The sequence below is a fragment of the Rutilus rutilus genome (assembly GCF_951802725.1).
Source record: "Rutilus rutilus genome assembly, chromosome: 12".
Taxonomy (NCBI): Eukaryota; Metazoa; Chordata; class Actinopteri; order Cypriniformes; family Leuciscidae; genus Rutilus; species Rutilus rutilus.
This window is the reverse complement of record NC_140217.1, coordinates 16,680,071-16,705,365: the sequence shown is the minus strand read 5'-3', so window position 1 is coordinate 16,705,365 and position 25,295 is coordinate 16,680,071. Positions and strand designations below refer to the sequence as shown.

Sequence of the window (25,295 nt, the reverse complement as noted above, 5' to 3'; positions counted from 1 at the left end):
ATATTTCAGGAACTCTGTCACGTATCGAAACCAAACTTTGTACATTAACTCAAGACTCCAATGTGAGGATGTACAAGATAAAAAAAAAAAATTCTAAATTCAAAATTTTACATCATTTGGCAACCCCCCCCCCCCCCCCCCCCCCCCCCCCCCCCCAGCTATTTGGTCAGCTCCTGCGCCTAGGCCCTTTGAGACAGAGACACCGTTCCAACTTTAAAACGTCCGGTCAGTACCGGTGTAAGTTGCTCGCGAAGATGACATCACGAGTCCATGTCGTTTGTCCGCAATATTGGATTAAACAGAAAGCTAAACTAAAGTTTCACAGGTCACAAATTTGGTCCGAACTTCACGAAAATGGACGTACATGATCCTTGGACCAAGCCTCACAAAAGTTACTAGAAGGATTTTTGATTTTCGGAAGCGTTTGCCCGTCACAGCCAAACGAAATCAGTGGCGTAGTCGCCAAACAGGAAGTCGTCCATATCTCAGGAACTCTGTCACGTATCGAAACCAAACTTTATACATACTCGGGACTCCAATGTGAGGAAGCACAAGATCTGAATTTTTTTTTATTTTTTTTTATTTCAGGCTAATAGACAAACCCATTTACCTATGTCTATGCAAGAGTTTCACCTCACACTTTTAATGTTAATGCATTTAGACAGTAGGTGGCACTGTTGTATTACATTTCACAGACCTGCCAAGTCAGTGTATATACTGCATTCGTTTTTACTAGGTTTGTCTTAATAAATGCAGGCATGAATTTCGTTTTTTGCATTGGTCTAATTGAATCATCATCTGTATATTAAAGGAGTCATAATGTAGAAATTTCACTTTTCCACGAGAATCAATGTATGTTATGATTGCATAATGATTGTACACTGGCCGGGAAGCCGATATTTAAAAGTGAAGCGTTTGTTTACCTCGGGGTTTGTAAAATAGGCCACGTGCACGCGCACGAAAAAACGAGATTTTGATTTCTTCCCCTTCTTGACGTCAAGACGGGGGAGGATATACCAAATATGGACACAGCAAACCTATGCCGCGGGAAGCCCGCCCCTCTCCCCCTCAGATTCAGTTTAGTTGACTCGAGAAAGATGGAGAAATCGAGTGCACACCTGAGATGCTCTGTGGTTGACTGCCACAAACAACATGCAAATGTGTTTTATCTACCAAAAACGGACGAAACTATCAGGGAACAGTGGATGAAATTCATTTTTAATGACGCTGTCCCAACAACTCTTTCAAGTGGCGTATCGTTAGGTGTGTGTGCTAAACATTTTACACCGGAATCTTTTACAAATTTGGGGCAATATCAGGCGAACTTGGCCTCGAAGCTCCGTTTGGGAAAAGGTGCCATCCCAACCATCAGGGACTTGCCAGAAATTGAAAAGGTAAGACTGTGTTTTTATTGCTCTACTGTGCATGCTAGCATACGAATGCTAGCCACATCTTTCGACTTTGTTTTACACTAGCAGCTACAGTAGTGACGGTACAGGAGTCCATGCTCAGTGGCTAAAACTGTTTAAATGCAAGTATGAAAACAATATACCACTAGGGATGCACCGAATATTCGGCCACCGAACATTTTCGGCCGAAAATGGCCCAAAAGTGCATTTTCGGTTTTCGGCCGAAAGACTTTTATCACCGAAACAATACGGCCGAAATGTTGTGATGACGCAAACAGCAGACACCGCGACCTGCACGTGCTTGTCTGAAGCAACATTACATATCTGCGGTGTGGACGTATTTAAATATATCTAAGAGTGACCCACGGACAGCGATTTTCAAAACACAGACATCCCAAGTCTTCCGGAAGTTCCGGGAGTCTCCCGCGTATTGATACCGGCTCCCTAATGCCCGCAAATTAGTTTAAATCTCCCGGAATCGCGAGCGAGCATGAGCGCGCATACGTAGCGCGCGCGGCAGAGAGAGGGAGCGAGAGACCTTTGCGTGTGTGTGCAGAGCAGCCGTCATTTCTCAGAGGTTTACCTGAGCTGTTTATGGTTTTTGCAACTCACGTCCATGAGCATATAACTGCAGATATTATTTTGGGCTATGGCAGTATTGACCTAAAATATCGAAAATAGCTTTCAGTTAGTGGGGCTTCTGTAAGAATGTATCTGGCAATGGTGTATTTTTTATTTTTTCTTTGGTTGTGATTACAATTTCACTAACAATAAGTACCGTCACATTTATTGAGCTATTGCAGTATTTTGTCTATGTTTTTGTACCTGCAACCAATCAACGCGCCCCTCATTTGCATTATTATAATGACCGTCCACGACAGCCAAAACATCGCATCAGATCTCGCGAGACAATAATGCCTTTAGAAATAAGGGTCTGAGGGGCTCTGTGTTGATTTTTTTTCCACTTTTCTTTTTTAGAAGTGCCTAAAATACTATAATAGAGCATTTGGGTATCCAAGGTAACACAACATTATGACTCCTTTAATATATACAGAATTGTATGCATGAATTGTGCATTTCCAGTTCTCAAAGCAGTTAATAACAACAAAAAAAAAAAACTTTATACAAGATACATCATGCTCTTCTTCGCTAACCGAACAAACAATTACAGTGAGGAAAATAAGTATTTGAACACCCTGCTATTTTGCAAGTTCTCCCACTTGGAAATCATGGAGGGGTCTGAAATTGTCATCGTAGGGCATGTCCACTGTGAGAGACATAATCTAAAAAAAAAAATCCAGAAATCACAATATATGATTTTTTAACTATTTATTTGTATGATACAGCTGCAAATAAGTATTTGAACACCTGTCTATCAGCTAGAATTCTGACCCTCAAAGATCTGTTAGTCTGCCTTTAAAATGTCCACCTCCACTCCATTTATTATCCTAAATTAGATGCACCTGTTTGAGGTCGTTCGCTGCATAAAGACACCTGTCCACCCCATACAATCAGTAAGAATCCAACTACTAACATGGCCAAGACCAAAGAGCTGCCCGTCTTAAGTTTGCCAATGACCATTTGGATGATCCAGAGGAGTCATGGGAGAAAGTCAAGTGGTCAGATGAGACCAAAATAGAACTTTTTGGTCATAATTCCACTAAATGTGTTTGGAGGAAGAAGAATGATGAGTACCATCCCAAGAACACCATCCCAACTGTGAAGCATGGGGGTGGTACCATCATGCTTTGGGGGTATTTTTCTGCACATGGGACAGGGCGACTGCACTGTATTAAGGAGAGGATGACCGGGGCCATGTATTACGAGATTTTGGGGAACAACCTCCTTCCCTCAGTTAGAGCATTGAAGATGGGTCGAGGCTGGGTCTTCCAACATGACAATGACCCGAAGCACACAGCCAGGATAACCAAGGAGTGGCTCTCTAAGAAGCATATCAAGGTTCTGGCGTGTCCTAGCCAGTCTCCAGACCTAAACCCAATAGAGAATCTTTGGAGGGAGCTCAAACTCCGTGTTTCTCAGCGACAGCCCAGAAACCTGACTGATCTAGAGAAGATCTGTGTGGAGGAGTGGGCCAAAATCCCTCCTGCAGTGTGTGCAAACCTGGTGAAAAACTACAGGAAACGTTTGACCTCTGTAATTGCAAACAAAGGCTACTGTAACAAATATAAACATTGATTTTCTCAGGTGTTCAAATACTTATTTGCAGCTGTATCATACAAATAAATAGTTAAAAAATCATACATTGTGATTTCTGGATTTTGTTTTTTAGATTATGTCTCTCACAGTGGACATGCACCTACGATGACAATTTTAGACCCCTCAATCATTTCTAAGTGGGAGAACTTGCAAAATAGCAGGGTGTTCAAATACTTATTTTCCTCACTGTAATTGTCTGTGGCTGTGTTTGTGCGCACGGGAAATATGCTGCACATAACAAAAGAAAACAAGGAGAAACGCGCAGTCACATGCTCAAACAATCAACAGGTGCGTTCCATTTGACCATAAGTGGACTGCGAAGTGGACTTCACAGGGTTTTATATATAATAATCTTAAGTTAGATTCTAATCCGAAGGGAGCGAACATGTTTAGTTCGAAGGACACTGCACACGGCATAGGGAATAAGGGAACATCGATACATCACTTCACAGGAAGTGGAGAGCGATGATTACCCAACTGTCATTTCGCGCATCACGTCATCACCAGTCAGAACGGTCATAACTAACGATGGAGGAGTTTACGTATGTGTGTAAGTATTCATTTCGCCATTGTTATACAAATGACAGTATTTTTAACGGTTATTGTTGTGAATATTACATATACTATTTTTGATGATTATAATTTACCTCAGTGAATGCAGCCAGCTTAGCTAGTTTGTGAAGTAAAGTGATTTTATTTTAGGTAGTTGTAAAATAGTGCAATATAATAGGGGTTATGCGGAACATACTTCCGGGTTCTACAAAACGGGTATAACTACTTCCGGTCGTCAGCTACTGAGGTGTAAACAGCGTAGGAATGGCGACCTTTTATAGCCGGTGTTTACAGGAGCTACCCATTCTATCCATTCCAGATGTACATCGTATTGCCAAACGGACGTCCAGAGCCCCGAGTACTTCGGTAGATAAAGGATTTAAGTTTTTACGCCTCCTCATTTATTCACGATTATGAAGGTATGTAAGTTAGTATATGTAGCTTTTGCTAATGGCACCCGATGTAGAGTTAGCTAACTATCAGTAAGTTAGTTTAGACTTGTATGCTATCATAGTAGTTTAACCTTTTATATTTGCTTGCAGACGATTAAAACAATCGAATGAAGACTGCATTTTATTTTTTTTATAAAATTTTATTTTCTGATACTTAAGCATTCGTGACATTTTTATTAAAACAGAAATAAGAATTGTATTCTAAAAAAAGCGCAAAATAAGTTACCTCAGAGATAACCTACTGCTGCAGATGCGTACGGTAATGCAAACCGGAAATGTTTATACCCGTTTTCCGGTTCGAACGTTGGGCGTTCCGCATAACCCCTATTGTAAATATATAAAAAATAAAATATGAATGTAGTCCTATATTTATGTTATATGATAATCTGCGCGACTCCGTCGTTGACTTTCTTTGATGACATTTGCAGGGCGTTTCAAATGAGCGGGTATTGTCAGTGAAGTCCACTTCAACTGATATACCGTGCTCAGGGGGTAGGGGAGCAGTGAACATTGCGTATGGACCCTGTCGAATGGAACGCACATTAGATGTGTAAAAACCATAAAACAAGTGGAAAGCGCAAGCGCGCCGCTGTCTCCTTTCCACAAGCGCTTGTTCTCCTGTGGCGTCTGTCGTTGCTATGCAACCGTGAACTGCGCTCTCCATGATGACAAGAGCTGTGTCTGAAATCACTCCCTATTCACTATATAGTGCACTATTTAGGGTGTCGGCCATTTTGTAGTGGTGTCCGAATTCTGAGTGAACGACATCATTCCCTACATTCTTCACTACTTTTACCCACAATCCTCTCTGAATTCGAGTGTACATACAATTCGTGATACGATGTACACTTGCTGAGACACTATTTCCCACAATCCGACTCAATAAGGCGATAGAGCGCGAATGAAAAATAAACAAAAATGTCACCATGGCAACGGTGCACGCGAGTTAGAAAACAATCATTTATAAGACCAGACGCCTGGTTATTTATTTATCTATACCGTTATATCTATATTTGAATAAACAAATGTGTTGTGTAGTGTTTTGTTCTCTTTAATTTTCACATATAAATGTAAAAAGTAAATAAATATGACAAGCAAGTGTTTTTATTATCTTTTTTTTTAATCAAATGACGCAATAAACGTGAAAAATACATACATACAATTGTTACAATTCATACAGCCAAAAAAAAGGAAATATTAAAGATGGGTAGGTAATGTTTATGACAAATTGTCTGAGCTCTCTGGCGCGTGATAATTATGTCAGCGTCCGAATTCTTTGCTGATGTAGTGCACTCAACTGCCATTCATTATGTAGGGATTAGTGAACGAGTGAGCGGTTTCAGACACAGCTAAGGAAGTATCAGCAAAAGATTAATAGATTTCTAGCCCTTGCATTAGCTTTACTACTAGATATATTTATGGAGATGGAAAATAATAAGGCGCCCTGTACAGCTATGATCAGCTGTTCGGCCGAGCATTCAATGTTGTTACGCTGCAAGCTGATGGTTTGTTGCTGCCGCGCTCTATCACTCGCACACCATAAAGAGCAAATTGTTTTTTAATGTTTCAATTTCGTGATTAAAATGACATAATTTGGAAGCGGATCATTTCTTCACAAACAGCTCATAATGACTCAATGTTAGAATGCTGCACCTACACTCGATAGTGTGAATAAGATCAGCGCAACGCAGACCACTGCATTGACAGGGTAAAACATATGATCTGTCTACGGCCAGGGCTCAGCGGAAGACAGAAAATGCTGGTCCAGCGCTGATTGAGGAATTAAATTCAAAAATAAAAGACAGTTTTACATCTTTTTTTCTCGCATTCTCGCATTTTTTCTCGCATCTCGCATCTATCCACTACCTGCTAACGTTAGTGCACTGCACCCGAGCAAGCACACTTTGCAGTTCCTCCGGAAATGCATTTTTCTAGTTATTATTATTATTATTATTATTCCCGGGAGAAAAATTTTGGCCAGCTCCTGCCTTTGAGACAGAGACACCGTTCCAACTTTAAAACGTACGGTCAGTACCGGTTTAAGTTGCTCGCGAAGATGACATCACGAGTCCATGTCGTTTGTCCGCCACACTGGATTGAACAGAAAGCGAAACTAAATTTTCACAGGTCACAAATTTAGTCCGAACTTCACGAAACTGGACGTGCCTGATCCTTGGACCAAGCCTGACAAAAGTTACTAGAAGGATTTTTGATTTTCGGAAGCGTTTGCCCGTCACAGCCAAACGAAATCGGCGGCGTGGTCGCCAAAACAGGAAGTAGTTCATATTTCAGGAACTCTGTCACGTATCGAAACCAAACTTTGTACATTAACTCAAGACTCCAATGTGAGGATGTACAAGATAAAAAAAAAAAAAAAAATTAAAAATTTTACATCATTTGGCAACCCCCCCCCCAGCTATTTGGTCAGCTCCTGCGCCTAGGCCCTTTGAGACAGAGACACCGTTCCAACTTTAAAACGTCCGGTCAGTACCAGTGTAAGTTGCTCGCGAAGATGACATCACGAGTCCATGTCGTTTGTCCGCAGTATTGGATTGAACAAAGCTAAACTAAAGTTTCACAGGTCACAAATTTGGTCCGAACTTCACGAAACTGGACGTACATGATCCTTGGACCAAGCCTCACAAAAGTTACTAGAAGGATTTTTGATTTTCGGAAGCGTTTGCCCGTCACAGCCAAACGAAATCAGCGGCGTAGTCGCCAAACAGGAAGTCGTCCATATCTCAGGAACTTTGTCACGTATCGAAACCAAACTTTATACATGAACTCGGGACTCCAATGTGAGGAAGCACAAGATCTGAATTTTTTTTATTTTTTTTTTATTTCAGGCTAATAGACAAACCCATTTACCTATGTCTATGCAAGAGTTTCACCTTTTAATGTTAATGCATTTAGACAGTAGGTGGCACTGTTGTATTACATTTCACAGAGCAGCCAAGTCAGTGTATACTGCATTCGTTTTTACCAGGTTTGTCTTAATAAATGCAGGCATGAATTTCGTTTTTTGCATTGGTCTATTTTAATCATCTTCATTTATTAATATATACAGATTTGTATGCATGAATTGTGCATTTCCAATCCTCAAAGCAGTTAAAAAAAAAAAAAAAAAAAACAACAACAAAAAAAACCTTTATACAAAATACATCATGCTCTTCTTCGATAACCGAACAAACAATTCATTGTCTGTGGCTGTGTTTGTGCGTACGGGAAATATGCTGCGCATAACAATAGAAAACAAGGAGAAACGCACAGTCACATGCTCAAACAATCAACAACGTCGCTCTAGAGGTGCGTTGTGGACTGCGAAGTGGACTTCACAGGGTTTTCCGCCATCTTAAGTTAGAGTCTAATCCGAAGGGAGCGAACATGTTCAGTTCGAAGGGCACTGCACACGGCATAGGGAAAAAGGGAACATCGATACATCACTTCACAGGAAGTGGAGAGCGATGATCACACACCCAACTGTCATTTCGCGCACCACGTCATCACCAGTCAGAACGGTCATAACGATGGAGGAGTTTACGTATGTGTGCAAGTAATACATTTCGCCATTGTTATACAAATGACAGTATTTTTAACGGTTATTGTTGTGAATATTACTATTTTTGATGATTATAATTTACCTCAGTGAATGCAGCCAGCTTAGCTAGTTTGTGAAGTAAAGTGATTTTATTTTAGGTAGTTGTAAAATAGTGCAATATAATTGTAAATATATAATATAATAATAAAAATTAAAATATGAATGTAGTCCTATATATATTTGTTATATCATATCTGCGCGACTCCGTCGTTGACTTTCTTTGATGACATTTGCTGGGCGTTTCAAATGAGCGGTTATTGTCAGTGAAGTCCACTTCAACTGATATACTGTGCTCAGGGAGTAGGGGAGCAGTGAACACTGCATATGGACCCTGTCGAATGGAACGCACATTAGATGTGTAAAAACAAGTGGAAAGCGCGAGCGCGCCGCTGTCTCCTTTCCACAAGCGCTTGTTCTCCTGTGGCGTCTGTCGTTGCTATGCAACCGTGAACTGCGCTCTCCATGATGACAAGAGCTGTGACTGAAATCGCTCCCTATCCACTATATAGTGCACTATTTAGGGTGTCGGCCATTTTGTAGTGGTGTCCGAATTCTGAGTGAACGACATCATTCCCTACATTCTTCACTACTTTTATCCACAATCCTCTCTGAATTCGAGTGTACATACGATGTACACTTGCTGAGACACTATTTCCCACAATCCAACACGATAACGCGATAGAGCGCGAATGAAAAATAAACAAAAATGTCACCATGGCAACGGTGCACGCAAGTTAGAAAACAATCATTTATAAGACCAGACGCCTGGTTATTTATTTATATATACCGTTATATCTATATTTGAAAAATCAAATGTGTTGTGTAGTGTTTTGTTCTCTTTTATTTTCACATATAAATGTAAAAAGTAAATAAATATGACAAGCAAGTGTTTTTATTATCTTTTTTTTAAATTCAAATAACGCAATAAACGTGAAAAATACATACATACAATTGTTACATACAATTCATACAGCCAAAAAAAGGAAATATTAAAGATGGGTAGGTAATGTTAATGACAAATTGTCTGAGCTCTCTGGCGCGTGATAATTATGTCAGCGTCCGAATTCTTTGCTGATGTAGTGCACTCAACTGCCATTCACTATGTAGGGATTAGTGAACGAGTGAGCGGTTTCAGACACAGCTAAGGAAGTATCAGCAAAAGATTAATAGATTTCTAGCCCTTGCATTAGCTTTACTACTAGATATATTTATGGAGATGGAAAATAATAAGACGCCCTGTACAGCTATGATCAGCTGTTCGGCCGAGCATTCAATGTTGTTACGCTGCAAGCTGATGGTTCGTTGCTGCCGCGCTCTATCACTCGCACACCACGGGCAGGGCTCAGCGGAAGACAGAAAATGCCGGTCCAGCACTGATTGAGGAATTAATTTAGAAAATAAAAGACAGTTTGACATCTTTTTTCTCGCATTCTCACATTTTTTCTCGCATCTCGCATCTATCCACTACCTGCTAACGTTAGTGCACTGCACCCGAGCAAGCACACTTTGCAGTTCCTCCGGAAATGCATTTTTCTAGTTTAGGATAATAAATGGAGTGGAGGTGGACATTTTAAAGGCAGACTAACAGGTCTTTGAGGGTCAGAATTCTAGCTGATAGACAGGTGTTCAAATACTTATTTGCAGCTGTATCATACAAATAAATAGTTAAAAAATCATATATTGTGATTTCTGGATTTTTTTTTTTAGATTATGTCTCTCACAGTGGACATGCACCTACGATGACAATTTCAGACCCCTCCATGATTTCCAAGTGGGAGAACTTGCAAAATAGCAGGGTGTTAAATTTTCCTCACTGTGTATATATATATATATATATATATATATATACACTGCTCAAAAAAATTAAGGGAACACTTAAACAACACAATGTAACTCCAAGTCAATCACACTTCTGTGAAATTAAACTGTCCACTTAGGAAGCAACACTGATTTACAATCAATTTCACATGCTGTTGTGCGAATGGAATAGACGACCGGTGGAAATTATAGGCAATTAGCAAGACACCCCCAATAAAGGAGTGGTTCTGCAGGTGGTGACCACAGACCACTTCTCAGTTCAGTGGTATGAGGGCCCGACGTCCACAGGTGGGGGTTGTGCTTACAGCCCAATACCGTGCAGGACGTTTGGCATTTGCCAGAGAACACCAAGATTGGCAAATTCGCCACTGGCGCCCTGTGCTCTTCACAGATGAAAGCAGGCAGCAGAACGTTGTCCATGGCGTCTCCAGACTCTGTCACGTCTGTCACATGTGCTCAGTGTGAACCTGCTTTCATCTGTGAAGAGCACAGGGCGCCAGTGGCGAATTTGCCAATCTTGGTGTTCTCTGGCAAATGCCAAACGTCCTGCACGGTGTTGGGCTGTAAGCACAACCCCCACCTGTGGACATCGGGCCCTCATACCACCCTCATGGAGTCTGTTTCTGACCGTTTGAGCAGACACATGCACATTTGTGGCCTACTGGAGGTCATTTTGCAGGGCTCTGGCAGTGTTCCTCCTGCTCCTCCTTGCACAAAGGCGGAGGTAGCGGTCCTGCTGCTGGGTTGTTGCCCTCCTACGGCTTCCTCCACGTCTCCTGATGTACTGGCCTGTCTCCTGGTAGCGCCTCCATGCTCTGGACACTATCCTGACAGACACAGCAAACCTTCTTGCCACAGCTCGCATTGATGTGCCATTCTGGATGAGCTGCACTACCTGAGCCACTTGTGTGGGTTGTAGACTCCATCTCATGCTACCACTAGAGTGAAAGCACCGCCAGCATTCAAAAGTGACCAAAACATCAGCCAGAAAGCATAGGAACTGAGAAGTGGTCTGTGGTCACCACCTGCAGAACCACTCCTTTATTGGGGGTGTCTTGCTAATGGCCTATAATTTCCACCGGTCGTCTATTCCATTCGCACAACAGCATGTGAAATTGATTGTCAATCAGTGTTGCTTCCTAAGTGGACAGTTTGATTTCACAGAAGTGTGATTGACTTGGAGTTACATTGTGTTGTTTAAGTGTTCCCTTAATTTTTTTGAGCAGTGTATATAAATATAAATATAGCTGCGAGCAGCGATGGAGGGCCCAAGCCGGTGACACCGCCACCCCGGTGGCTTTAGTGTAACTAAAGGCACCAGGGTGACGGTGCCACCGGCTTGGGCCCGCAATCGCTGCTCGCAGCTATATTTATTATTATTTTTCTAACGACTATTCAGGCACTTTTGGGGCCCTTAACATGCTCAAAAACTCTTGAAACTTTGCACACGGGTCAGAACCTGCGGCCATCAGGGCCGGGCTGAAGCTGGTACCCGGGCGTGGCAGGGGGGCTCGACAACGCCCCCTGGAACGGGATCCGAACACTTGTCCATAAATCAAACACACTTGCATGTAATAATATGAAACTCGGTACACATATAGATCTCATCGGGCCGAACAACTTTCGTGCTCTAAGTTTTACGCCAGCCCAACAGGAAGTCGGCTATTATGGGTTGTCTGGAAACGCATGCTGTGGAATTTGATGTACTCCTCCTAGAGAATTCATTCAATCGCCTCCAAACTCGGTGTGCATGAAGTCAAGACATTGAGGATGCTAAATTGCGGACGGATATTTGATATCTCGAACGGTTTAGCCGTGGCGAGGACACGAATTTATGGCGAGAAAAGAGAAACACAAAGTGGTATAACTTCTGCACACATTAACTGATATTTTTTTTTTTTTATATATATATATTTTTATTGAAGGAAGAACAAAGTGATGTAACACATACATAAAGACTTTAACAATACTCCTTGTTTTTTACAATTTTTCCCCTTTCCCACAACCCACCCATTGAACAGAGATAAATAAATAAAATAATATAATAAAACAACATATAAACAATATATATATATATATAAAAAAAATAAAATAATAATAATAATAATAATAAAAAATGAAAAAAAAAATGAAAAAAAAAAAATTCTAAGTTCTTATATTACAAACAGTGAGAAAATAATTGACAACACACATTAACTGATCTTGATGAAACTTGAGCAGTGTGTTCTTGGTAAGAGGCCGATCAGATGGATGTAACTATTTTGAGTCAAAGTTATAGCGCCACCAACTGGTAGCAGGAAGTGTGTCACTTTCAAAATGCTTTTGACAAAAGTGGGGGGGGGGGTTACTTTTACCCACAGTTACAAAAATCAGTACGTATATTGGTCTTATCGAGCCGGACAACTTTCTAATTTACAGTCATTAGCTCTGAGCAACAGGAAGTCAGATATTTTGGTTTGAATGTAGATTTTTTGGATATTTCAGACTCTGAGTTTTTAGCTATTCCTCCTAAGTGGTTTATTTTATTCACACCAGACTTTTTCAACATGATGAAAATACATTAAAGATGCTAAATTGTGAACGGATATTAAATATCTCAAACGGTTTTGCTATGGCGAGGGATTAAAGGAATGTCAAAAAAGGAAACACTAAAAGCCTTATGTCTTCTAAAAATGTAATTGTACGCCATTTATTTCTATATAAAAGTATACAAATATCAGAACTAAACCCATTTTATTCTTTTTAAAAAAAATAATTTTATCCTAATTCTAATTTTATTCTAAGTTTAAAAACAGTATTAGTAAAAAAAAAAAAAATCAAGTCATACATAGGGCTATACTGCCCTCGTGTTCAAAATCCGGTAGGCCTATTGTATATATATATATATATATATATATAAAAATATACTAGGTATGTGACAGTGAGAATATTTTACCACCGGGTTAATCGACTTGTGACACCGCTGGGGACTTTTGAATCGCTAACTTAAAAACGAAAGTAAAATATGTTCGTCCGCACTGACATTGATAATGGTGATAAACTTTGATAAAGCAGAGCAAGCGTTTTCAATGAATTCCTATGGAAGTAGGAATTAACTTAAAAACGTTCGCTCTTCTCTGCTCGTTCCTCGCTGTGGATGCCCGTGCAGCCGTGAGCATTTTAGTTTAATTTTAAAATTAGCGCCATTTCGGGGGCGGATTGCTTGAATTTATTTTACAAAAGCACAATGTTGTGTTTTATTGCGACTGTACACAAATATAAGTTAACACTTTGTTGTTTGAATTATGTCCTGTATGAACAAAATGACACACACACACACACATTCCAACATTGCAATCTTGACATCGCAGCCTGTTCATTATAGCCCTAATAAAATATAAAAATAAAATAGTCAACCTAACATATAAAAATTACACTGCTCTGTTTGAATAGTCAGTAGTACAATTTGTACCATTCACGGTAAGCACTTCTCCACTGGGATGTTTCCAAGCACATTTTTGCGCGTGTGAAGAGGATGATTTTTTTCCATCAATATTGGAACACAAGTGAAGTACAAAGCCTATAATAAAGAATAGTTTAGCATCCAAATGCATCGCAAATGTTGAAACATTTTGATTCTAATGAGAGGGTTACATGAGCCCAACACTGCTTACTTTCTTTTTTATTTTTACATTAAATTTAAAGGATTTGTTGTGGAATATTTTGAGTGTATCATAAAATCAGAATAAGGTAATGAGGTTTCTGTCTTCTTTATATATATATATATACATACATATACAGTCATGGTCAAAATTGATGGCACCCCTGATAAATATGATAAAAAATGGCTGTAAAAAATAAATCTGCATTGTTTATCCTTTTTGATCTTTCATTCAAAAAATTCACAAAAATCTAACCTTTCATTGAAGTAAAAGAACTGAAAGTGGGGGGTAAATCACATTATGAAATAAATGTTTTTCTCCAAAACACGCTGGCCATAATTGTTGGTACCCTGTTATTAAATACTTTCTGCAACCTCCTTTTGCCAAGATAACAGTTCTGAGTCTTCTCCTATAATGCCTGATGAGTTTGGAGAACACCTGACAAGAGATCAGAGACCATTCCTCCATACAGAATCTCTCCAGATCCTTCAGATTCACAAGTTAATGTTGGTGGTGCTTCTCTTCAGTTCACTCCACTCATTTTCTATATGGTTCAGTTTAGGGGACTGGGACGGTCATGGCAGAAGCTTCATTTTGTGCTCAGTTACCCATTTTTGTGTTGATTTTGATGTTTGTTTTGGACCGTTGTCCTGATGGAAGATCCAACCACGGCCCATTATATGATTTCTAGCAGAGGCTGTCAGGTTTTGATTTTTTATCTGGTTGTATTTGCTAGAATCCATAATACCATGGATCTGAACAAGATGTCCAGGACCTCCAGCAAATAAATAGGCCCACAACATATAAGATCCAGCAGTGTATTTAACCGTAGGCATGGGGTACTCTTCATCCCTGTTTGCACCAAACACATCTGGTGGGTTTGCTGCCAAAAAGCCCTTTTTTTTTGGTTTTATCTGACCATAGAATCCGGTCCCTTTTGAAGATCCAGTCGTGTCTGACAACTGAATATGCTGGAGTTTATTTTTGGAGGAGCGAGGAGGATTTTTCGTGAAACCCTCCCAAACAACATGTGGGGATGTAGGGGTTGTTTGATCTTTTTTTTTTTTAGGCTTTCTGACACCCAAGACTCAACTAATCTCTGCAATTCTCCATCTGTGATCCTTGAAGAGTCTTTGGCCACTCAAACTTTCCTCCTCACCATCCATTAAGACAATATAGACACACGTCCTCTTCCTGGCAGATTCGTAACATCTTTAGTTGATTATAACTTCTTAATTATTGCCCTGATGGTCAAAATGGGGATTTTCAATTCTTTAGATATTTTCTTACAGCCACTTTCTATTTTGTGAAGCTCAACAATCTTTTGCTGCACATCAGAACTATATTCTTTGGTTTTACTCATTGTGATGGATGAGCAAGGGAATTTGGCCTTTGTGTTTCCTCATATTTAAACTCCTGTGAAACAAGAAGTCATAGCTGGACAATTTCATGTTCCTAGTCACCCTGGTTACTTAAAAATGTAAATATTAATGGGAATATACTTCAGAGATATTTTTCTCATAAAAAATTCTGGGGGTGCCAACAATTATGGCCAGCGTGTTTTGGAGAAAAACATTTATTTCATAATGTGATTTACCCCCCAATTTCAATTCTTTTACTTCAATGAAAGGTTAGATTTTTGCTAATTTTTTGAAGGAAAGATCAAAAGGATAAACAATACAGATTTATATTTTTACAGCCATTTTTTATCATATTTATCAGGGGTGCCATCAATTTTGACCATGACTGTATGTGTGTGTGTGTATATATATATATATATATATATATATATAGCTGCGAGCAGCGATGAAGGGCCAAAGCTGGCGGCACCGCCACCCCGGTGCCTTTAGGTAACTAATGGCACCGGGGTTGCGTAACATCAGTCAATGTCTTTTTTAATATAAACAACTCAGTAGACAATAGAAGTTCTGTTACACTGCAAACATTAATGCAGTTCCAATGTTTTGACATCACACTTTTTTCTCACTTGATTGCATAAACTTAAGATATGACCTGTTTACATTAATACCTCATTAGAATAGGCTTTTCAATAAAGTGGATTTGATTTTTACTTGTGCATCCCCATCTTACCATCTTTGCTCTTAAACACAGCACAACAGACTATAAACAAGACAATTAAAATTTTGTTTGAGAGAATCCAACGTCAATGTAAAAAATTTAAAAAACGTTGCAGAGCTTTTATATTGTGAAACAATTTTCTGTCCATTATAAAACTGTGGCTGGAAGCCACAATTTAGGTAATTAATCAAAACACTGACTTCTCAAACCTAAACCTAAAAAAATCATGTCTTTTTTTTTTACGTACAACAAAACTTTTTTTTGCCTCAACAGAAGCAGCGAGAAAGAGCTGCAGAAGGTGCTGAGAGTGGCAGAGTGTCTAATCTGCAATACCTGCACAGGTGAGTATGATGGCTGCACAAGTTAATTTGACAGCTGATGAAAAACATACTTTGCTGTGATGCTTGACAGTCATGCATGCCTGTATTTATACATATGCATGCAGCTACCTGACATATATCAAGCTGTGGACTTTGGTGAAGAGGAATGAGAGCATGGCTCATGCGCTTCAAGCTAAACTGAAGGAGCCACAGACTGATGAGAACAAAAGAGGACCACGACCACAGGATCTTATACGACTCTATGACATCATCCTACAGGTTCAGAGATCACGCATTCTTCATACATGTAAACATTTGATAACTATTTATATTACAGAGTACTTGTTACATGTATTTTCTATGTAAGTGTACTATAAAATAATTGTATTTTTATTTAATACTAATTTTGTATTTTAAAAATATAACAGTATTATCGAACTATTTATTAATTTATTTTATAAAAAAACCAGCAAAGTGCAGTAATGCAATTATTAATGAAATTTTTTAGAGTTATTTTTAATTTGCATTTATTCATTTAGCAGACGCTTTTATCCAAAGCGACTTACAAATGAGAACAACAGAAGCAGTTAAACTAACAATAGGACAACAATATGCAAGTGCTATGACCCTTTCCAGTTTAATCCAACGCAGTACCATATTTAAAAAAAAAAAAAAAAAAATTTATAAAGATGTTAGGTAAAGAATAGAAGAGAAAGTGTTAGTATTAGTGAATCAAGTGTTACCGAAAAAGATGCGTCTTCAGACGTTTCTTGAAAATGGACACAGTCTCTGGTTGAGTTGGGCAGGTCATTCCACCAGCAGGGAACAGTCAAGGTAAAGGTCAGAGAAAGAGATTTTGTGCCTCTTTGAGAAGGCACCACAAGACGGTGTTCACTTGCAGAGCGCAAGTTTCTGGATGCCATGTAAGTCTGAAGTAATGAGTTTAGGTAGGAGGGAGCAGAGCCAGTGGTTGTTCTGTTGGCAAATGTCAGTGACTTGAATTTGATGCGAGCGGCAACTGGCAACCAATGCAATTTTGTGAGGAGAGGAGTGACATGCTCTCTTCAGCTCGCTAAAGACCACTCTAGCTGCAGAATTTTGGATCAGTTGCAGAGGTTTAATAGTGCAAGCTGGAAGACCTGCCAGGAGAGCATTGCAGAGTCCAGTCTGGATAGAACAAGTGCTTGGACAAGGAGTTGTGTAGCATGCTCTGATAGGAAGTGCCTGATCCTCCTGATGTTGTATAAGGCGAATCTGCAGGACCGGGCAGTTCTAGCAGTGTGGTCTGTAAAGTTCAATTGATCATCAATCACAACTCCAAGGTTCCTGGCTGACCTTGATGGAGTTATGGATGACAAACCTAGCTGAATGGAGAAGTTGTGGTGAAGTGTTGGGTTGGCCGGGACCACAAGCAGCTCTGTCTTCGTAAGGTTTAGTTGAAGGTGGTGGTCCTTCATCCAGCCAGAAATGTCTGTCAGGCAGGTTGAGATACGATCAGCTACGGTTGGATCGTTAGGCTAGAATGAGAGGTAGAGTTGTGTGTCATCAGCGTAGCAGTGATGGGAAAAGCCATGTTTCTGAATCTCAGATCCTAGTGATGTCATGTAGATAGAGAAGAGAAGTGGTCCAAGCACTGAGCCCTGAGGCACCCCAGTAGCTAGATGTTGGGTCTTAGTCACCACACCCCTCCACGACACCCTAAAGGACCTACCTGAGAGGTAAGACTTGAACCATTGGAGTGCGGTCCCCAAGATGCCCTTCGTCTTTAGGATTGATAGGAGGATCTGGTGGTTAACTGTGTCAAAGGCAGCAGACAGATCCAACAGGATGAGAACTGAGGGTCTCAGAGCTTCAATTACCGAAAGCAGGGCCGTCTCAGTGTCCGCTTTTGAAGCCAGACTGGTTGTTGTCCAGGAGGTTGTTCTGCATAAGAAAGGAAGAGATCTGGTTGAAAACAACTCGTTCAAGTGTCTTCGCAACGAATAGAAGAAGGGATACCGGGCTGTTATTTTCCAGATGTGCTGGATTTAGAGTGGGTTTCTTAAGCAGTGGGGTTACTCGAGCCTACTTAAATACTGTAGGTAAAGTACCCGTATAAAGAGAGGTGTTTATGATGTGCATAAGATTGGTCACAACTGAGGAAGAAATGGCTTGAAATAGATTAGTGGGAATAGGATCAAGCGGACAGGTAGTAGGGTGATTGGAAAGGAGGAGTTTGGAGACTTCAGCCTCTGAAAGTAGAGAGAAGGAGGGTATAATGTGTGTGTTAGCTGGTAAGATATGTGTCAGTTTGTGGTTTGGTAAATTGGCCACTGATGGTGGTGGTTTTGTTTATGAAGAATGTTGCAAAATCGTCCGCTGTTAGGGTTGATGGAGGAGGAGAAGGGAGGAGAAGGTTTTGAAAAGCATGCGAGAGTCAGAAGAATTGTTAATTTTGTTGTAATAGTAAGTCATTTTAGCAGTAGAGATATTAGTAGATCAGGAAGAGAGGAGGGATTGATAAAGACCAAGGTCAGTAGGATCTTTCGATTTGCGCCACTTTCTCTCTGCACCCCTGAGTTTAGAACGATGTTCACAAAGAACATCAGATAACCAGGGGGCAGAGGGTGTGGCGCGGGCGAGCCTGGAGTTCGGACAAAAGCTGTTCGGACCAATCAAATTGTCAGGGCGTGCTTTATACGATGATGGACAGATGATCAACAGTAACGTAATCATCCACATCACCAAAGAGCGCTTGGGTTGAATTAGTTTACAACGAAGATGACTGCCGCTGGAGAATTGAGATTTCACGAGTTCACACTTACAAATAAGGCAGATAGAATAAATGCATATTTGGCGTGCTGAGGAGAGGGCTCCGGGCTCGGTGTTCGCCCGAACCCAAAGTACTCCCCCTGTATTTCTGGCTGTGGAAGAACAAGCTGAGAGTGAGTGGAGGGATGCTGAAAACTGTCAAGGAATGTTAGGTGAGTTGACAGAGTGAATAAATATATGCTTCCTCTCATGCTGATAGGGTAGACGGTAATTGTTTGATGAGAAGTTGATTGGATTGTTTATTTGAATGTGCTCCTCCCGAACTTTGTTTATAAAACATCATCTGTAGATTCCGCCATCGCCTCTGTTATAGAAGATATTGACAGCGCATTAATCGGAAACATGAATGAAAAACATACGTCACTTACTCCGTTGCTCTGATTGGTTGTAGGTCTATCCAATTGAGTGCAGAGGCATTTTCTTTCCTGGTTCGGTTGAAACACACCCCATAATCACAGCTCAATGGAGCAGTATCAGACTCACATTCTGACTAGAATCTGAGTATGACGACGTCAGGCTACCAAGCAGGAGGTTAAAGTGGAGAAAAGAGTTTCGGTTGCACTGTTAGTATCTAATGTTGATAGCTGATTAGCTGGAGGAAGTGTGGATGAGACCAAACGTAACCATGAGTCCTGTAACGAGGATACCTTAAAGCTACCTATAGGATACCTATTATGCTATTTTAAAGTTTCCTAATGTTGTTTTGGAGTCTCCTACAACAGGTTTACATGCATCAAAGGTAAAAAAACGGTTTCATTTTCTCATAATATTCATTTGCACATCACCAGATTTTCAATGATTCTCAAACAACTCGTCAAATGAATCAATCTCTCTAAATCCCTCCTTTCCACGAGCTACTCTGCTCTGATTGGCCAGATAGCTCAGTCTGTTGTGATTGGTTTACTGTGTACAGCGTGTCGAAAACAAAAACTCCCATTGCTATAACAACGTCAGCTCTGCGTGTCCTGGTCCTGAGGCTTCCTACACTGTAAACTAAACACAGTAACGAACAATGACGTTGATTTTACCATATCAATACGAGCGCAAGTCTGATGATGAAACATTCATTGGAAGAACTAGTTATTCAACCCAAACCTCCATCGCAAGGACAACTCAAGCAGGACGTTTCTCAGTGATACACTAACGTTACTCAGTTTGAGGTACATGAGATGTTGCAACTGTAATTCATCAGCATTAACAAGTGCATGTCCATCAACCGATTATTTTACTTGTACTAATTTATTTACAGAGTATTTTTCTAATATATTGCGGTGAACACGTGAAAACTGTATCAATAACAGTCCATGTTAGTTATGCAATACATTAGCCGAGCTCTAGCGTGAATGACTGATGTAACACAAACATTGGTAAAACAAATCTTGCTCCATGCTTAATCTTTTATCAAACTAGTGAGAACGACAGACAATCTGCATTAATAGACACAGTTTTAGGTAATAGTGGCCCACAGCTGATTAGCAGAAGTATTTCAGTTAGACTGTAATAATGTGAGTTTAGCCAGTTAGCAGGAGACCTACACAATATAAAACTCAAAACTAAGTATTTTGAACACCATCTTTCAAGAGCAAGCGGTTTGTGAATCCTGCATTAACCCTCTGAGGTCCCTGATTAACCCTCCGCGCCCGCGCGTTTTGCTGGATTTTCTTCACATTGTAGCACTATAAACTTAAATTACTCCGTCATTTATGGTCATACAGAAAAAAGAAATATAAAAAAAGAATCTGTGATATTTCTACTTTTGTATGTGTCCACTTACAATCAAATCAAAACATTGTGCTTTTGTAAAATAAAGAAACTAAACAGGGTGTGCGTTCTGCCTCTCCATCGCGGTGAACTTTTTTTTCTTGAGCACGTCTATAAACTGAAACCAAACTCAGCGAATACTTGTCACACATTTATGAGCCATATACCTTTATAAACATTTAAGTGTGTACTTTTAAATGATCGGATTCAAACTGAAAACAAATATTCTCTGTTTAAGTAATATAAAACCAACAAGATGTCCAGCTTCTCAAACGCTTCCTAATTATTTTTAATTTGAACACGCCCACTCGCGCAAAAGACATTCACATGCAAATCTCCACATGGAACGCGATCGCGCTCATTACCTCAAAAACAAAACACTTCACAAGTCTCTGCTTTTCGTCGAGTTTGAAAGACACGCCATGAGCTTACATTGGATTTAGGCTACCTCAGAAGAAGAAGAATGCGATTTGAAGACAAGAAAGATGTAAGGTAAGAAATTCTTACATATTAGTTTGTTATTGTTGCATAAATTTCACATTGCAGTTGAACTGTTACTAGATATATGGTGAATATTATAATATTTAGACCCGTGTTTACTGTTACTGTGTTTGTGGATATCTGCTCAAACGTAGATATGTATATGGTAACCATAATGTTTTATATTTGAGCGCGATCGCGTTTGAATGTATCATATTTTATACTATCGAAAAGCAAAACGCACCAAACGGCTTCATGTTTTTACTATTATCTCATTTCATATCATCATAACGAATGGAAACATTTGAAGTAACATGATGATCAAGATATTTTTCGCTAGCTTAGTTGTTACTGAAATATTTTGGAAGATTTATAGGCTGCTATGGTTATTGTTATTATTATTTTATGCAGCACTGCGCATAGCCTATGCCTACAAGGCACAACAAACCTGGTGTTCATTATATTATATATTGTTGGAAACATTTGTGTGTGTGTGTGTGTATTCTGTGAATTTTAAAAAGCAATTTTAACCAGAAAAATCTAAAATGTATTCTCAAAATCGTGCAGGCCTTTCTCTTGATATTAGTATGTTCACTTTTTTTTTTTTTCAGGGCCCAGATGCCACTCCTGCTGACTTCAACATTCACATGAGTCTCTGTACATGAACCTGGTAAAGTGAAAATCAAACACCTTGGAAATGAAAGGTATGTACAATGTTTTTAGGAATGGCACAAAGGTCTCTGTCTTTGGATCATTGGTTTCAATTATTGCTTTTTTGTCATTTGTTGTGTATCTTTGGATTATGTTGTGTTGTAAATAAATCAAACAATCTAAAAGCCATTCTTTTTTAAATCTCCTCATTCTTTGTGCAAGGTTGCTCAGAATGACAGGGCCTGATAGCTCCTAATAGGGCCGTTAGGGGAGGGTCTTTGTCTTTCTCAGGTGTGAAAAGCTTACATATTAATGAGCTCCCGCATAAAGCTTTGTCACACAAAACACGTCGTAAAAATTTTAAATCAATATATTGTCTTCTCTGAATGAGCAGTCAGGGTGATTTTCACATAGTTTTAGAGCAAATATTCTAGGCTACGTCATACAATTTTCAAAAGTCTTGTGAAGAAATAATCAGTATGGGTTTCATGACCTTATTTCAGTGAGAATTTTTTTTTGTATTTTCACAAACCATGCATAAATGTCATTATCTCAAAACTACAAACTTTAACACACATGCTGCTGATATATTATTTTAGCAGAGTTTGTGCTGAATACAGTGTAATTAGACTTTAGCCATGAAAATGTCACAAGTAACAGAAATAAGCATAAATGTCAGAGCATGTCAGAACACCTCCAGGGCCCAGAAAACACCTCAGACCCCAGAGGGTTAAGCAGTCTTCAGTAAAATAAAGGGAACACAGCAAAAGTTTATGATTATACTGCTGTGATATCGTGGTAAAGATTAACTTTAACCACTGATTCTTCACATGCTCGTCCTTGGGCAGTGAAAAAAAAAAAAACTGGCTTTACCCTCTACATTATAGAGCACAGCGCCGTCTTCTCGACATGATGCTATCCAGTATCCACAGGAATCAGCTGCTGGTTTGAGGTTCAAGTTTTCCCTGGTGTCTGCGCGCGCAATAAGTGGGCGGACAATATGCTAATGTTTCGTCTTGACGTCACGACGAAACGGCTTATGACTCATTTGAAAAACAATTAATTTCAATGACTCAGTCGACTCTTTTGAAAGACAATAACTTTATATACGGTGCACTTTCAGATGCACATTGAAAAACATTGCTTTGTGTAGTGTACAAGCTCATCTGTCATGAATGCGTCCTGGAATGCAGTGAATGGCCGCCAACTCATTGCCCACTCATCTAACAGGTGATCGTTCTGGGACGTGTTGTGAAAAAAAAGCACAGGAAAACAACTGCTTCAAACTTTGCTGTGTTGTACCATAACACCCAGATTACAGCTGAAGCTGCACTGTTAATTGCTTTAATTTCCTTCCTTTCCTGCTCGCTCATAAGCAGCATAACATGGGTTTATTCAGTAATGCTCGTGCGCCACAGTCAATGAAATAAGAAGGGAGTGTCACACCAAGTGGTCACAGAAGACGCATTTAAAAACCATGTTAATATCAGGTGGAAATGGTCAAGCATATAGGCTAACCACTTTTGATCAGATTGCTGTAAACATGTAAAGAGTAATTAATGATGGGCCGTTGAATTATTAGAAAAATGAGATGGTAATGCAAAGCGTAGTGACTGTTACACTTCGGTGTGCATTGTTGTCTAGTATAAGCAGAATAATTGACTCCAGGCCATTATTACGTTTACCACACCAAGACAATGTTCAAATGTTTAAAATGCTCTTGCAAGATTTTTCTTGGGTCTGGTCTTTGGTGGTGGCCTATTGATTCATGAAATCAATCTGTCAGGACAGATCATAAAACAGTGCTTGGAACTATTTTATATTTAAAAATCTGTGAATTTACATGTAAAAAGTCTCTGAGTGACTAATCTGAGAAGTTAGTAATAAAATGAACAACAAACACATTACATAGAAAAAGTGTCAGGCCTATATTTTGCATTTACACTCCAAGACTTAATGCATTGTTATCATCACATTAAATAAACAAACAAAACTTTGATGAAACAAAAACCATCTTGTGTATAACTTATGCATTCCTTATGCATTTTATCCCATGCCTCCGTTGCTAATTCCAAGATATAATTTTAGAGCTATTAACAAAGGCTTGAGCCATTGGTATCCAGACAAATGCAGTTATTAGAGAAAGAGATTTAGCATGTGAATGATCCGAGTCTGTGCAACTCTCAACAGGGATTGGCAGCAGCGTTTCTACTAATAGTGAATCTATAAGTTGAACTGCTTCAAAAACATCAATGTTATTACCTTGCTACTGAGAAATGTCATGTAGCTTTTAGGGATGTGCAAGACTAGTCAACTAAACGGTACAGCTGCTATTAGTCCAACACTGAAAACAATAGTCAATTACACAGAAGAAAATACACAAGATTTTATCGTTCAAATTACTGTCGTTTTAATGTTATGGTGAAGAGCAGGGCGCGAGCCGTGGGAACGGAGTGAGGCCAGTGGCGTGAGTGTTAATGAACGTCACTGCGCGCTGTACCAGTCTGGAGTCTCAGGAGCTCTGAAGGATAAGAGGAGGAGTGATGACAGTGGAAGACGAGAGAAGACCAGACCTGGGACATTTACATTGCGTTTTGTCTATGTATGGGTGTCAGTCGGCTAAGAAGCACCTGTTGTTTACTTTAGTTTTATTTATTTTAAAACTTCCGTTTACCGGTTCCCCATTCTTCACAGCGCCTGAAACTTTGTTACATTTATTCGCCAAGTGTGCGCCATTTAGCACCATTTATTATGGGATTTGACTGTTTGATTCATAGATTGTTTCAAATGGATCTTATATACACAAGTCTTTAGAGGGGTTCTTACTTTTAGACTATTCGGTTACAAAACTTCTGTTTAAATGACTGTCAAATTAGTCGATGTGCACACTCCTAGTAGCTTTTCAGTTGCGAAACTTTTAGCACTTATAAGTTTCTATGCACTTGTTTAGTGTTTCCGTGTGTGTGTTTGTTTGTAATTTCGTTGGGGGAAAAAAGTCATAACAATAGTCATTTTTATTCTATTGTCAATGTCTTTCTTTAGCTGTTGTAGGCTGTAAAGACCTTTTAAAATAACTGAAATCATTTGGCAAGTGATGAAACTGTAATGCGACCGCTGCACGTTTCCTGTAAATTAAATTAACTCAATCGGCCTTATTTTAATGATCCAAGCGCATAGTCTAAAGCGCAAGTGCACTTAGGGCGTGTCCGAATCCACTTTTGCTAGTTTAATGACAGGAAAAATGGTCGGCGCACCCGGCTCATGGTCTATCAGGGTTGTCCCTATTCTCTTAATGAGTAATGGGTGTGTTTTGGGCGTAACTTGCAATAAACCAATCAGTCTCATCTCCCATTCCCTTTAAAAGCCAGTTGCTCTCGCGCCATGGCAGATTCGCTATTTACATGGCGGATTTTGCAAGCGGAAAGACTTAACGCTTCTCCAGAGAGGAAACTGATCTGCTCGTGCGCGAGGTTAAAGCGTGCAAGCAGACCATCTACGGGACAAGC

The 25,295-nt window shown here is 39.7% G+C and overlaps 1 protein-coding gene across 2 annotated transcripts in view; it reads left to right on the top strand.

Annotated features, from left to right (window-relative positions):
• The window catches only part of srp68 (signal recognition particle 68), a 74,924-nt gene that overhangs the window by 46,183 nt on the left and 3,446 nt on the right, over positions 1–25,295 (top strand). Inside the window, exons 10-11 of one of the 2 annotated variants that reach the window (XM_084426123.1) lie at positions 16,040–16,107; positions 16,212–16,365. The exons of the other annotated variant lie outside the window; for it this stretch is intronic. Coding sequence (XP_084282249.1) covers positions 16,040–16,107; positions 16,212–16,365 — 222 coding nt within the window. The remainder of the gene's footprint in view (positions 1–16,039; positions 16,108–16,211; positions 16,366–25,295) is intronic. 2 annotated transcript variants of the gene reach the window in all.